At 37.1% G+C, this 17,231-nt stretch overlaps 1 protein-coding gene across 3 annotated transcripts in view; it reads right to left on the reverse strand.

Moving 5' to 3' along the window:
* KLHL28 (kelch like family member 28) overlaps positions 1-17,231 on the reverse strand; it is a 42,822-nt gene that overhangs the window by 13,026 nt on the left and 12,565 nt on the right. For all 3 annotated transcript variants that reach the window (XM_036111481.2, XM_036111482.2, XM_036111483.2), the window contains exon 2: positions 4,329-5,227. In XM_036111481.2, coding sequence (XP_035967374.1) covers positions 4,329-5,227 — 899 coding nt within the window. The remainder of the gene's footprint in view (positions 1-4,328; positions 5,228-17,231) is intronic.

The following is a 17,231-nucleotide window of genomic DNA, read 5'->3' on the forward strand; positions in this document are numbered from 1 at the left end:
CCACTTCCCTCTTTTGCAGACCTCCTTCCTTTTCCAGTTAAAGAGAAAAACTGAGGCTATTGGATAGTACCTATCTTAAAATCCTTCTCCCACCTCTCCTCACTCCAGCAAACCTATCCTCATATTCTGGTTATGGGACAGAGAGTCCCTCTTCCTCATATTTAAAACCTTCTACATTTGAGGCACCTGGGTGGCTCAGTTGGTTAAGCGTCTGCCTTCAGCTCAGGTCACAATCCCAGGGTCCTGGGATCGAGTCCTACATTGGGCTCCTTGCTCAATGGGGAGCCTACTTCTCCCTCTGCTTGCTGCTCCCTCTGCTTGTGCGCTCTCTCTGACAAATAACTAACTAAAATCTTTAAAAATAGAAACAAAAACCTTCTACCTTTGCTTTTGATACCAACCCCTTCCAATTTCCTCTAAAATCTTGCTTTATCAATGACCATTCCTCTATCCTGTATCTTTACCTTATCCCTCTTTACTGGCATCTGATAATAAACATACTCATGTCTCTCTCTCTTCAAGAACAAAATAAACAAAAACTTCCTCTGACCTATCATTTTGCCTTGCCTCTCTCCTCATCTCAGCCAAGATTCTTAAAAGTCTTCATAGTTTATTTCCTTATTTTTTATACACATCTCAATCTGCTATAATATATCCACAGCCTTCCTACAATTCTGCTGAAATTACTCCACCAAAAGTCATTAATGATCTCCACATAGCCAAGTTCAAGAGCCACTTTTCTATCTTTATCTGTCTGGAACATTCCTTAGCATCTTACACTATTAATCACACTTCTTCCTTCTTGGCACATTTAAATTCCTTGGCTTTCATGACATTATTCTCTCTTGATTCTCCTACCTCCAAGATTGATCTTGTGGCCTTATTAAATAGGGCACGTTCTGCATGGAGCACTGGGTGTTATATGCAAACAATGAATCATGGAACACTACATCAAAAACTAATGATGTAATGTATGGTGATTAACATAACATAAAAAAAAATTGTTCTTGTGGCCTTCATCTAGAATATTAATGTTCTCCAGAGTCATTTATGAACCAATCTTTTTTTCCTTTCTATATGTTCTCAGTGGGTAGAAAGAAGGGACATTTAAACCAGTCAAGAAGTCCAGAAGACTTCATGGTTTTAATTTATACCTCCAAATGATATTACATGCCAAAACCTTCAAAATACCCAGCTTTGATCTCTTCGTTGAGCTTTGCAATCATTTCTGGCTAGTGGGACATCCTTCACTTGGATATTTAATAGGCACTTCAAACTCACTATGTCCGAAAGTGAACACATTACTTTCCCCTTTAAAATGGCTCCTCTTCCTATATTCTCTCTTGTGGTATATCAGATTCATCCAATATCTAACCAAGAAATCTAACTCATCTTTGATTCTTCCCTCTCACCACCCCCCCATATCCATTCACTAAATCCTGTCAATTTTCTCTCTTTAAACATTTCTTAAATTAATGCCCCCTTCTCTATCTTTGCTACTTTCACTTTGGACCTCATAATCTCTTGCCTGTACTTTTATAATAGTCTCTTTCCTAATGACTCGGATACTAATTCTGGCCCCTCAATCTTTCTCCATAAGGCAGCCAAGGATGATCTAATATATGAATCTGATCATTTCACTACCCTCCTTAAAATTGTTTCTTGACCCACATAAGAAAAATCCTCTTCATCATGGCACAGGATACTTTCTTTGACTTGGCCCATACTGACAACTGCCTACCCCTTACTGTTTAGATCTTTGAACTTTATTTTTATTTTTAACTTGCATTTGTTTTTTTTTCCCCTAAGATTTTATTTTAAGTAATCTCTACACCCAACGTGGGGCTCGAACTTACAACCCTGAGATCAAGAGTCGCATGCTCCACCAACTGAGCCAGCCAGGGGCCCTTGATCTTTGAATTTTATGCTCTGGAATATCAAACAGTTTTTAATCTTCTGCAGATCCTATACTCTATCATTCTACTGTGTCTTTGTGTACTCCCAGTGACTTTTTGCTTGGGTCTTGCTTAGCAACTTCAACACTCAGCTTGGATGTTAACTTCTCCACAATATCTTCCTTAAATCCTCCAAATGGGATAAATGCCTTTCCTTAATACTTCCATGGTATTATCTTTATCACTGCATTAACACTACATATTATAATTATCTACTTAAATATCTGTCTCCTTAACTAAATTATAAACTTGTTAAAGATCCATTATCCAGCATAGTGTGTCTGATGCACAGGTGTTAAATATTTTTTGTAGAATTAAATAAAATAATTTTTTTAGATTGATTCACATTTTTCCATAGTTATAAATAATACTGCAATAAATGGCTTTGTGCAAATGACATTGAATTTTTTTTTTTTTTTTTTTCCTGGGGTGCCTGGGTGGTTCAGTCGGTTAAGCATCTGACTCTTGATCCCAGCTCAGGTCTTGATATCAGGGTCTTAACTTCAAGCCCTGCGTTGGGCTCCATGCTGGGCGTGGAGCCTACATAAAAAAAAATTTTTATTTTCTTATAACAGATGTAAGATGAAAGATTACTGGCTCTAAACATATGAACAGTTCTTATAGCTTTTTAATAATTTATGTATGTTATTTTTAATACTTGAGAGACCAAGAGGCAACTGGTCAAGAATTTTTACCATGTAAATTCACATTTGGAATTTTTTGTCATGGTATTTTACTAGTATAGTTTACTTTATGCCAATAATTAGTGCCTTTAAAAATAAGAGTAAATAATCAATTTTTGTAGTCACCATAACTAATATTCTACCTATAGACCAGTTTCAATGATACTAGGTTTAGACTATGCAATTAATTTATTCTTTTTAATTTTTTTAAAAGATTTTATTTATTTGTTTGACAGAGAGAGACACAGCGAGAGTGGGAACACAAGCAGGGGGAGTGGGAGAGGGAGAAGCAGGCTTCCCGCCGAGCAGGGAGCCCGATACGGAACTCGATCCCAGGACCCTGGGATCATGATCTGAGCCGAAGCGAAGGCAGACGCTTAACGACTGAGCCACCCAGGTGCCCCGCAATTAGTTTAATTTAGACAATTAAAATGCAACTGAGACTTTCTAAAAGATACAGATATATCAGTTGACACTGCTAAAACATCAATAGTTTCCTACCATTGGAGGGGGGAAAAAGCAATCTACTAAATTTTTGAAAATGGCCAGAAAGAAATCACAGTATTAAACTTATCAAACATGAAAGTTTTCAGGAAGCATTCCCATTTAAGGGTAAAGCAAAGGTAACATCCAGCTACATTTTCTTTTTAATTTTTTTTTCAAGATTTTTTATTTATTTATTTGACAGAGAGAGACACAGTGAGAGAGGGAACACAAGCAGGGGGAGTGGGAGAGGGATAAGCAGGCTTCCTGCCGAGCAGGGAAACTAATATGGGGCTCCATCCCAGGACCCCGAGGATCATGACCTGAGCCGAAGGCAGACGCTTAATGACTGAGCCACCCAGGCGCCCCTGTATTTTCAATGTATAAAAGTTACTTGTGTAATGCTCCAAATTAGGGACTGGCAAACTATGGCTAAGGGCCAAATCCAGCCCACCAGGTACTTTTGTAAATGAAGTTTTGTTGGAACACAGTCATCTCATTTGTTTACATATTGTCTATCGCTGCTCTCACACTACAGTGGCAAGAGCTGAGTAGTCATAAGAGATCATATGGCCACAAAGTCTAAAATATTTACTATCTGGCTCTATACAGAAAAAGTCTGACAACTCCTACTGTAGATTATTAGAAAAGAAAGCACTCTTTACTACTGTCATTAAAAAATATTTATACTGAAGAAAATAAATATGTATGTCCATGATTTGTATTCAGCATCCTACTTTTTCTTATTTCTTTGGTGATTCTTCTACTTGATGGTATTCATTCAAAACCACTCTTATCCCCAGTCTGCCCTCATCAAAGATTCCTAGCTCTCCTCTTTAGCATCTTCTGTTATAGTTAGCAATAATAAATCCCTACTGACCTGGTCAAATGATAATGTAAACAGTTTCATAAATTAAAAGAAAAAAAAAGACATAAAATGGTAGAAAAGTAACCAAAATTCATAAAGTTTGGGCACGGGGAAGCTGGGGGGAGGTTGTTAATAACTGAGAGTGTTGAAAGGAATGGATGACAATGTGATTAAAACAACCAGATAAGTGTTTTAGGAAGAATAAAAGAAACAAACCAAAAAAAGCAAATAAAGAAAGTGAATAGTAAAATAAAACTATTTAAAAAATAGAGGAAATTAGCACACTTAAAAAGTATAAAATCTTTTAGCATCTATCCTTTAAGAAAGCCTTCTATTTACCTATCCAAACAGGCAAATAGTCCAGATTTTCCTCCTACGGCACAAAGTACTTTGGGAGCACAGCGAGGTCGTGTCATCAGGACAGTCTGATGAGAGAGTCTATGTTCAGGCATAAAGTGGTACTTTAGGGCTTCATTCAAAAGATGTTTACAAGTGCGATCATCACGAATAAGATGATTTGCTTCATATAGTCTAGTGAGAAACTTAACACTCAGCAATGGTAATCTCACACTATTAAGTAGCTGTGCTAAGTATTTCTGACGTTCTTGTACATCATACTTGATCCAAGACTCAAGGGCATAAAAAACAGTCTCTTCAGTAGCTACATTCAAACAGTCATTGGAAACAATTTCATCTAAATCAGCATGGGTAAGCTCAAAAAACTCTTCAGTCTGGCAAACAGCTTCAAAATTCTGGCATATGTATTTAGTAGCTGCCAAATAAAGGTCATGACAACCGTATGTCTCTGCAAAACGAGAAATTCCGATACAATTACCAGGATCAAGCTGGCTTTCAAGAAATGCACAACATTCCTTCAGGACAAGTTTTATCTGGAGTAGGTTTGCTGCTGGAAGGAGAGATTCAACTGTGTCCTGTGAAATAAAAACAGTTCCTGTATAGGCATACTCCACAATGGCCTGGAGAGCAGTTTCATCAATGCACTGAAACTCAACCTCACTGTTCTCTTTTTCAGAAAGGTTTCCAGTGAACATAGCTTTGAAATATGGGCTGATGCTGGCAAGTACCACTTTGTGAGCATGGATTTTAACATCACCGACTCGAAGAATGATGTCACAGAGTTCGTGATGTTGACGAAGAAGATTCAAGCCCTGCAGAAGTTGTTCCGAATGTAAGTGGGTTAAGTTAGCAAGCATGTAGGTTGGGGACGTGTGGTCCATCTGCACAAAAACAAAAAGCATGAACAGTTATTTCCAAATAATCTTGCCTGTATGATTCCCTTTTCAAATACTACAAAATAAATGAAATTTGTTGTTTATTGGCCTGTTTGTCGGTTTTTAAATACTTTATACTAAATACTAGACCAAGGCTTTTAGCAATCATATAATTAACAATCACATAATTCAATTCCTATTATAGATACTAGGAAACAAAGGCCCAAAGGTTATGTGATATGCCCCAAACCACAAAGGTCTCTTGACAATGGACTTTTGGACTGGAACTCTGCCAGCTCTTCTGTTTCCTTTCATTAAATTCAAGCCTGAGTTACCACTGAAACAAAATGCAAATGTGGGGGAAAAAAAACCGCCTAAAGGAAAATGAGTTTTGAAACAATGTTAATAATTTTTTGGCTATTTTCTCAATAATAATATCAATGCCTGCCAATCTAATCAAAAGATGCTTTACTTGGAAAGTAATTTCATGTTAACTCACACACTTAACCCAAAGACTTAGTAATTACTTTAATAAAGGGTGCCGAATTTATTTTTTTAAAGATTTTATTTATTTATTTGACAGAGAGAGACACATCGAGAGAGGGAACACAAACAGGGGGAGTGGGAGAGGGAGAAGCAGGCTTCCTGCGGAGCAGGGAGCCCGATGCGAGGCTCAATCCTAGGACCCTGTGATCATGACCTGAGCCGAAGGCAGACACTTGACTGAGCCACCCAGGTGCCCCAAGGGTGCCGAATTTAACAAAAGTATTACTATCAACTAATTCAGTAACAAAAAATTAATGTGAACACAATCTGATGCTCTATAATGAAGGCAATTAGGCTCACTTACTCATCTAGACCTTATCTACTCAACTCTTCAACATACCTTTGATCATATTCAATCAATCTTTCTGCCACTTTGTACTTCTGGAAGATGAAAAAGAATAAAAAATAGGAGAAAAGAAAAGGGATGAGAGAAAAAAGAAGAAAAAGAAGCAACAGGAACTGTGGTAGGCTGAATAATGGCTCCCCAATAAAGACATCCACATCCTAACCCCTGGAACCTTTCAGTGTTACTGTATGGCAAAAAAGACACTACAGTTATAATTAAGGATTTTGAGATGGAGACATTATCTACTGGATTATCCAGGTGGGCCCTAAATGCAACCACATGTACCTTATAAGAAGACAGTAGGAGATTTGACACGGAAAAAAGAAAAGAAGGTAATGTGACCACAGAGGCAGAGATTAGAATGATGCAGCCACCAACCAAGTTAATACTGGCAGCCACCAGAGGCTGGAAGAGGCAAGGAACAGATTCTTCCCTGAACCTCCAGAAGGAGGATAGCCCTGCCAACACCTTAATTTCAGCCCAGTGATAACTAATTTCAGACTGTGAAAGAATAAATTTCTGTTGCGATTTGTTACAGCAACCATAAGAAATTAATACATCGATACTTCAGAATGGATCTTAGCAGCTGCTGAGAAATATGAATTGTTTCCTTCCTACCTCAAACATAAGTTATTGGGATAATAAAAAAGTAGATTTGATTCCAATTTTTAAGGTATTATCAAATAAATCAAAACATTCCAAACACTATTAAGTAATATCCATACTGGTAGGACTGAGAGAGTGTAGTACTTTATTCCTGTGCATTTTTAAGTGGAAATATCCATATATTGAAACTTTTATCTTTATCGAGAACTTCATCATTTCACACCTGTTTCAAATGAATTTTAAATCTATTAACAAATTATGTTATCATGGCCACCTAGCAGCTGATATCACCAACCTCCACTTCTGATCTCTCCAAATAATTTCACACACATCTAAAAGAATAATTCTCAATCATGGTATGAACAAGTCTCAAGAAATTTCTGGAAAAAAAAAAAAAAAATTCTGGGTCTTCCAGTAGGTTCTTTATTCCAGAACAGACAACTGTCAAAAAGACAGCAACCACAGGCATAAGTTGAAATCTGGATCTGTACTTTTACTTACTATAGTATTGATGTTTTAATCTGTTTAACTCCCTTTAGTCTCAGTTTAATGGAAAAAATATCTTGACTAAAAAGTGAAAAATGAACAACAGGAATGGAAACTAGATATAGAAAATAAATGATAAGATTAAGAAAGCAGTCCCAGCTGCTTTACCTCTAGTTAACTTCTCTCATCTTTATTTTTCTTATCTGTAAAATGAGATCATTATACCTGAGCTATATACCTCACAAGGCTTTTGGGAGTCCAAATTAGATACTGCACGTGAAAAAACAATAAACTGTTAAGAGTTTTAAGCATAGGGTATTACGGTGAGGCAAGAGGTGTAACAGTATCAGGAAAGCACAGGGACCTTGGAAATGTAAGATAATGAGCTTTAGTCCTAACTGGGCCATATACTGTTGTTATATGGAATTGGTACATTTCTTAATCTAAGTATTTTTTTTATTCATAAAGAATACCTCCCTCTCAGAAGGTTACATGAAAATGGTTTTTTAAAATGTAAAATTCCACACAACTTGATGTGCTATAAATACAGCACTTAAGTGCCATTTTATTAAGTTGCCTCTTCCCATATCTTCACTTTCACTAATTCCCATCTTTCCACAATGACCTTTTACTCCAATATAGCTCCTGTAATTATTACAGCTCTATACAAGTATTTTCTTACCAAATGCCAGATGTTTTTCTTAACCTTTCTCCTCTAATCTTCTTTTCATCTAATTCAAATTCTCAAAAAAGGCTGGGTCAAAATTAACTCCATCTATAAGTCTGTAAACATTTAAGTACCCAACTCCTTTACATGCAATTAATTATATGTGCTGTTTTGTATAACATAAACAACTCTCTCATTGTCTGAGACTCTCAACTCTCTCAACTCTCATTTGTCTGATTTAACAAGAATATTATTCAGACTGAAAAGTGCAGAATAAACAGGAAAGGTGAATGGATACAGAAAATAAGAGAAGGGATTGAAAACGGAGCTATAGCTAATGAAACAAGAAAAGGAAATAAAAGGTAAACTGATTGGAAAGGAAGAAATAGAACTGTCTTTGTTGGCAGGTGACATGACTGTCTATGTAGAAAATCTGAAACAATCAATAGAAACCCTTCTGGAACTAATAAGCAATTATATAGTAAGGTAGAAGATACACGGCTAATATACAAAAGTCACTTTTCTATATATCAGCAATAAACAAGTGAAATTTGAAATTAAAAACATATTACCATTGACATTAACACCTACAAAAAATGAAACACTTAGATACAAATCTAACAAAATGTACACAAGTTATATGAGAAAAACTATAAAATTCTAATGAAAGAAACCAAAGAACTAAATAAATGGATATTCCATGTTCATGGGTAGGAAGACTCAATATTATCAAGATGTCAGTTCTTCCTGACTGGACCTATAGATTCAATGCAATCCCTATCAAAATTCCAGCAGGTTATTTTGTGGCTCTGGCAAACTGATTCTAAAGCTGATATGGGGAGCTAAAGGTGCAGAATAGCCAAGTCAATATTGAAAAAGAAGAACAAAGCTGAAGAACTGACATTACCTAATTTCAAGAATTATTATAAAACTATAGTAATCAAGACAGGGTAGCACTAGTGAAAGAACAAATAGACCAATGAAACAGAATAGAGAGCCCAGATATAGAACCACATAAATATAGTCAACCGATCTTTATCAAAGCAGCAAAGTCAATACAATGGAGAAAAGATATCTTTCCAACAAACAGCACTAGAACAACTGGATGTTAAAAAATGAATCTAGGGCGCCTGGGTGGCTCAGATGGTTAAGCATCTGCCTTCAGCTCAGGTCATGATCCCAGGGTCCTGGGATCGAGTCCCACATCGGGCTCCTGGCTCAGTGAGAAGCCTGCTTCTCCCTCTGCCTCTCTCCCTGCTCATGCTTTCTCTCTCTGTCTCAAATGAATAAATAAAATCTTAAAAAAAAAAAAAATGAATCTAGACATGGAGCTTACATCCTTCAAGAAAAATTAACACAAATGTATCATAGACCGATGTAAAATGCAAACCTATAAAACGCCTAGAAGATAACATAGGAGAAAAATCTAGATAACATGGGTATGGCAATGACTTTTTAGATATGACACCAAAGGCTCCATTCATTAAAGAAAGAATAGATAATCTGGATGTCATTAAAATAAAAAACTTCTGCTCTGAGAAAGACAATGTCAAGAGAACAAGAAGACAAAACATACCTTGGGAGAAAATATTTTCAAGAGACATATCTGATAAAGATGTGGCGTATATATATACAATGGAATAGTACTCAGCCATCAAAAAGAATGAAATTTTGCCCTCTGCAATGCTGTGGATGGAACTAGAGGGTATTATGCTAAGCAAAATAAGTCAGTCAGAGAAAGACAAATACCATGATTTCATTCATATGTGGAATTTAAGAAACAAAACAGATGAACATGGGGAAGGGAAGGAAAAATAAAATAAGATGAAAATAGAGAGGGAGGCAAACCATAAGAGATGCTGAACTCTAGGAAACAAACTGAGGGTTGCTGGAGGGCAGCTGGTTGAGGGGAAGGGGTAACTGGGTGATGAGCATTAAGGAGGGCACTTGATGTAATGAGCACTGGGTGTTATATGCAACTGATGAATCACTAAATTCAGCCCCTGAAACTAATAATACAGTATATGTTAACTAAATTGAATTTAAATAAAGAATTTTAAAAAAAAGAACTATCATTCAGAAAAAAGAACCCTTAAAATTCAACAATATAAAAATGAACATGATTAAAAAATGAATAAAAAACCTTAACAGACATCTAACCAGATAAGATATACATACAGATGGCAAGAAAGCATAAGAAAAGATGTTCAAGGTCATATGTTATTAGAGAACTGCATATTAAAACAAGAATGAGATACTACTTCACACCTATTAGAATGGTCAAAATCCGTAACACTGGGGATAACCAAGTCCTGGAGAGAATACGGGGCAATAGGAACTCTCATCATGGCTTGAGGGAATGCAAAATGGTACAGCTACTTTAGAAGACACTTCGATGGTTTCTTATACTAAACATACTCTTACCATATAATCCAGCAACTGCCCTCTCGTGTTTATCGAAATGAACTGAAAACTTACGTCCACACAAAAACTGCACATGGGTGCTTACGGCAGCTTTATTCATAAGTGCTAACACTTGGAAGCAACCAAGATGTCCTTCATTAGGTGAATGGGTAAACTGTGGTACATCAGAACAATGGGATATTATTCAGTGCCAAAAAGAAATGCTTCACATCAAGCCATGAAAAAACATGGAGAAAACTTAAATGCATATTGCCAAGTGAAAGAAGCCAATCTGAAAAGGCTATATACTATATGATTCCAATTATATGACATTCTGGAAAAGGCAAAACTATGGAGACAATAAAAAGATCAGTGGTTGCTAGGGATTAGAAGGAAGGCAGGGATGAACAGGTGAAGCACACAGGATTTTTTAGGGCAGTGAAATTACTCTGTATGATACTATAATGGTAGATATGTGTCATTATACATTTGTCCAAATCCATGAATGTACAATACCAAGAGTGAATTTATGGACTTTGGGTGATAATGATGTGTCAATGTAGGTAGGTAACAAATGTACCACTCTGGTGGGGATGTTGATAATGAGGGATAGTATGCACGTGCTGGGGCAGGATATATATGGGAAATCTCTGTACCTTCCTCTCAATTTTGCTGTGAACCTAAAACTGCTCTAAAAACATAGTCTTTAAAAAATAGGACACCTAGCTACTTTATAAGCTCACATCTTCCCAGACTAAATAATAATGTTCCAAGATACTTAAAAGAATCTTCAAATAAAATCCCTGAATCACTGCCAGGGCCACAAGACTGGAGACTGTTTTCAAAAATAAGACAGTAAATTCTACAAACATTTTGGGTGAGGTTAATGTTAATTTCAAATAACATTTTAAAATAAATGTTTGATTTCTGAATACCTAGTAGAGGACATAGTGACCTCTAGGACTAGGATGGATGAGCTAATAATAATAAGACATGTCACAGACTAATCTTCTCTTTTTGATATATTTAGAAGACTTGGAGGTCAAGAAAATACACCTGATGTTTGTAAAGAATTTTACAATGACTTTCATGATTTTCTTGACAGTGAAACTAAAAAATATAAGCTAGTTCAGTTAGCTAAATTAGCAACACTAGCACATACTACTTAATGGAATGAGGTCTACCTGGAGGAAGGCTTCTAGAGTATGCTATAAGGCCAAAATGAAGATACTTGGGCATGCCCTTCAGTTCTACAGATGACATGAAGCTTCCAAAGACAGCAAAATCATTGGTTAACAAATCAAGGATCCAAAAGACCTGATATCTAATAAGAAATTTAAGAGGGATAAATATTAAGATTCCAAAGTGGATTCCAAAACAACTACATAAGTATAACTTAAGAGAGAAAAGACTCGTCTGTAGGATGTGTTTAAAGGGCTCAGGGGTTTTAATTTTAGTATTATTTTATTATACTAAGCTTATGTAGGTTTAAGTTGCAATAATGTAACTATAATATGCAGAACTAGAGGAGATATTCTCACTTTGCTCTGGGAATGTCACACCACATTCTGGAGTACAGATTTTAGGTACCATCTTTTAAAAGGGAGCTGAACAAAGTATAACACATGATGAAGAAAAGAAATTCAAATCATGTCTTTTGGGTAATGGAACTGAGGATGTTGAGTCTAAAGAGAAGGAAATCTGAGAGGGTTATCTTGTAAAAAACCTAAAAGTTATTCAATAATAATAATATAATAACATAGGGCTGTTTGGAGGATTAAATAAATTTATACATATAAAGTGCTTAGAATAGCGTTTATCACTAAGTAAGCTCTTGATAAATATTATTTTATCAATAAGTTATTTTATTACTAGTGAATTTCTCAAGTTGTTTACTTAAGAGGTATTCTGCTTTCTGTGTTGCATCATCTCTCACTGCTGGGTAAGAAATCCACCCTGTACCACTGACATCCTGTGCCCCACAAACTATTGCAGAATCATTCATTTGTAAATCAAGTTAATGAGTTACTGATTCGATTTGTTTTTATATAAATAGGAATCATATAGTGACAGATCCTTATATTAAACTAAGTTTTGTATATTCAAGACCGATAAATTACCATTAACATATGATATGAAAGCATGATACAATACTGATTTGTAAAAATACTCACACACATATGTACACACAAAACACACACGTGTGTGTGTGTGTGTGTGTGTGTGTGTGTGTAGATCTCAAATATCCATATATGCAGAACAGTATGATTTTAAGAGACTGGGCTCAGGAATCAGGGTCCTAGGGTTACAACATTGTCTTTAGTATTTACTAGCTATGTGACCTTGGGAAAGTGATCTTAAAGTCTCAGTTTTCTCATGTGTAAAACACAGATAAAACAGTACACATAACTCAATAACTGTTAGAGGCTATTTACTATTATCATTATCATCCTTAAAAAGGCTTATTTTTTGCTAGCTAACCCATGTGACTTCCTTTCATGGTTACTAAAATAGAAACGAAGCTTACTTACTATCAAGTGAACTAACATAATCAAAGCCTGGCTAATTTGACCAGAAAAGATACGACAAGCCACTTTTAAATTTTGACAGTTTATTAGTTATAGACAGTGAAAAGAAGAGTAAACCAAAGACTAAGCTTCCTGAATCCTTGTCTCACACACCAAAAAGGACAACACCAAAACAAAAGGGGCTAGATGATGGCAACACAAGCTGTGAAGAACCCAAACTAGACTGCAGCTAGGCAGTTTTATATTCTGCAGCTCTATTCTTTGGGGTAGGGGGGACATGAAAGCCCCACACCGCATCATAATCAGGGAATTGAAAGGGAATTGAAAGGAAGCTGTCTCATGATGACAGACTCTTGGGGGTTGTAAAGAGTGAAGTGGGAGATGGCCTTCTCTCATTTCAGAAGAATCACAAGGTGTCCAATGCTCAGATAAGCTGTGGTCCCAGGATCCAAGCTTTTGCCTACCTGGCCATATACAAGGTTACGATGAAGGTCATAATGAAGCTGTTTTCCTACACTTATATCCTCTATAGCATTTCTCCTTTATCCTACTTTCTTAGTATCCCCCCAAATAATAAAAATGATCAAAGTTTTAAAAACCACTCAAAGAAAGGGTACTAGTAAAGATGACTTTGTAAAAGAACACCCATACATACTTCTGTACATCACTGTACAGGATACAAATGACACAGTCAATGTTCATTAAGAAATACTAAGAAAAGGGAAGGAGTCCAAGATGGCAGAGGAGTAAGAGACCTAAATTTCCTCTGGTCCCAGGAAGTCAGCTAGATAGCTATCAAATCATTCTGAACACATGTGAACTCAACCAGAGATGGAAGAAAAGAATAGCTGTAACTCTATGAATAGAGAAGCAACCACTTTCTGCAAGGTAGGAGGTGTGGAGAAGTGAATTGGAGGCTGTATATGGGGAGACAGACCGCGGTGGGGAGGGAACCTCCATCAGCCAGCTACCGGCAAGTGATTTAGCAGCAGAGCACAAAAACAGAACTTTTAGAAGTCTGTTCTGGTGAGGGACGTAGCTCAGGCTGCTAAGCCGGGACAAAACCCTAGCTGGGACAGTGTGGTCTCAAGATCCTCGGGGTCACAGGAAGACTGGGGGTGCCTGAGTGTGGCAGGGCTCCCAGGCATCAGAGGGGGGGAAGCTGACTGCAATCAGTGAACCCAGGAGTGGGCTCTCAGCTCAGGGTTGCCATCAACTGTGAACTATGGCACAGAGGGGACTGCTCTCTGAGCAGGGGCCCAACAAGCAGCAGAACCAGAGAGACCCCCATTTCCTCCCCCGGGAAGAGTGGCACGGGAGCACGCCACAGGAATCTGCAGGATTTGGAGACTCGAAAGGGGGTCACGTGCCTGAGACAGAAACGCTCAGTCACAGGCTGGGTGAGCATGGAGTGCTGCCAGAGACCAGGGAGACAAGAGTGACTGACTGCTTTTCCCTGAGGGCTCACTGAAGAGTGGGGCACCCGGGCCCCATAGATTGGGAGGCCAGAGATTGGGAGGCTGCAATTTTCATTCTCATCCTTTAAAGCTGTGCTGAAAGCCTTCAGGGAACAAAAGCCACATAGAGCAAACCAGAGCATATTACTTAGCTTGGCCCCCTGGCAAGGGCAGTGCAATTCCGCCTGGGGCAAAGACACTTGAGAATCAAGGCAACAGGCCCCTCTCCCAGAAGATCAGCAAGAACATCCAGCCAAGACCAAGTTTACTGATCAATGAGAACTACAAAACTCCACATAGCACATAGAACTCATGACTTTTTTCCCATGATTCCTTACACTTTCAACTTTAATTTTTAAAATTTTCTTTATTTTTTTAAAAATGTTTCTTCCTTTCTTTTTTCAACCGATTTCTTATTTTATCAACTCCTTTTTAAATCTTTTTTTAATTTTCACTTTTACAGTTACATTTCATCCTTTCAATGTATTTAATTTTATTTTTGGATATACAAGTTTTTCTTTCTTTACAATTTTGAGATGTAGTTTCCTCTAAAACTGACCAAAATACACTCAGGAGATAGTGTATGGCTGTTCTGTTCACTTGTCTGTTTAGATCCCTTCCTTTGTTGTTGTTGTTCTTGGTTTTTTGCTTTTGTTTTTTCTTGTCTTTTAATTTCCATTTTTGTTACATTCTACCCTTTCATTGTATTTAATTTTATTTTTGTACATATATAAGCTTTTCCTTCTTTACAATTGTGGGACCTAGTTTTCTGAAAAACAGACCAAAATACACACAGAAATGTATTGCTCTATTCTGCACACCTGACTGTTTATATTCTTTTTTTTTCTTTTCTTCCCGCCCCCCCACCCCCCGCCAGGTTTCAGATCTCTTCTGATTTGTTTAGTGTATATTTCTCTGGGGTTGTTGTTGCCATTTTACTATTTTGTTCTCTCATTCATCTATTTTTCCCTGGACAGAATGACAAGATGGAAAAACTCACCTCAAAAAAGAAAATAAGAGGCAGTACTGACTGCCAGGAACCTAATGAATACGGACATTAGTAAGATGTTAGAACTAGAGTTCAGAATAACGATTATAAAGATACTAGCTGGGCCTGGGACGCCTGGGTGGCTCAGTTGGTTGAGTGTCTGCCTTCCACTCAGGTCATGATCCCAGGGTCCCTCTGCCTGCAGCTCCCCCGCTTTTGTGCTGTCTGACAAATAAAAAAAAAAAAAAAAGATACTGGCTGGGTTTGAAAAAAGCATAGAAGACACTAGAGAATCCCTTTCTGGAGAAATAAAAGAACTAAAATCTAACCAAGTCGAAATCAAAAAGACTATTAATGAGATGCAATAAAAAATGGAGGCTCTAACTGCTATGATAAATGAGGCAAAAGAGAGAATTAGTGATATAGAAGACCAATGATGGAGAATAAAGAAGCTAAGAAAAAGAGAGATAGACAACTGGATCACAAGAGGAAAATTCGAGAGACAAGTGATACCATAAAGTGGAACAATATTAAAATAATTGGGATCCCAGAAGAAGAGGAAAGAGAGAGAGGGGCAGAAGGTATAGTGGAGCAGATTATAGCAGAGAACTTCCCTAATCTGGAGAAGGAAACAGGCATCAAAATCCAGGAGGCACAGAGAACTCCCCTCAAAATCAGTAAAAAATAGGTCAACACCCCGACATAGAATAGTGAACTTACAAATCTCAGAGACAAAGAGAAAATCCTGAAAGCAGCTGGGGATAAGAGGTTGGTAACCTACAAGGGTAAAAACATTAGATTGGCAGCAGACCTATCCACGCAGCCGTGGCAGGTCCAGAAAGGACTGGCATGATATACTCAGAGCACTAAATGAGAAAAATATGCAGCCAAGAATACTTTATCCAGCTAGGATGTCATTCAAAATAGAAGGAGTGATAAAAAGCTTCCAGGACAAATAGGAATTAAAATAATTTGTGATGACCAAACCAACCTTATAGAAAAGGGGTCCTCTAAGCAAAGAGAGAACCCAAAAGTAACATAAACCAGAAAGGAACAGAGACAATATAAAGTAACAGTCACCTTACAGGCAATACAATGGCACTAAATTCATATCTTTCAATAGTTACTCTGAATGTAAATGGGCTAAATGCCCCAATCAAAAGACAAAGGGTATCAGACTGGATAAAAAACTAAGACCCACTGATACGCTATCTGCAAGAGAGTCATTTTAGACCCAAAAACACCTCCAGATTTAAAGCGAGGGGGTGGAAAACCATTTATCATGCTAATGGACATCAAAAGAAAGCTGGGGTGGCAATCCTTTTATCAGACAAATTAGATTTCAAACCAAAGACTGTAATAAGAGATGAGGAAGGACACTATATCATAATTAAAAGGCCTATCCAACAAGAAGATCTAACAATTGTAAATATTTGTTTACTAACTTGGGAGCAGCCAATTATATAAGCCAATTAATAACAAAATCAAAGAAACACATCGACAATAATACAGTAATAGTAAGGGACTTTAACACACCCCTGCAATGGAGAGATCATCTAAGGAGAAGATCAAAAAGGAAACAGGGATTTGAATGACACACTGGACCAGATGGGCTTCACAGATATATTCAGAACATTCTATCCCAAAGCAAAAGAATACACATTCTTCTCGAGTGCACATGGAACATTCTCCAGAATAGATCACATCCTGGGTCACAAATCAGGTCTCAACTGGTACTAAAAGATTGGGATCATTTTCTGCATATTTTTGGACCACAATGCTTTGAAACTAGAACTCAATCACAAGAGGAAATCTGGAAAGAACTCAAATACATGGAGGCTAAAGAGCATCCTACTAAAGAATGAATGGGTCAACCAGGAAATTAAAGAAGAATTTTAAAAAATCCATGGAAACAAATGAAAATGAAAACACAATTGTTCAAAATCTTTGGGATGCAGCAAAGGCAGTCCTAAGAGGGAAGCA

Source organism: Halichoerus grypus, chromosome 8, assembly GCF_964656455.1.
Source record: "Halichoerus grypus chromosome 8, mHalGry1.hap1.1, whole genome shotgun sequence".
Taxonomy (NCBI): Eukaryota; Metazoa; Chordata; class Mammalia; order Carnivora; family Phocidae; genus Halichoerus; species Halichoerus grypus.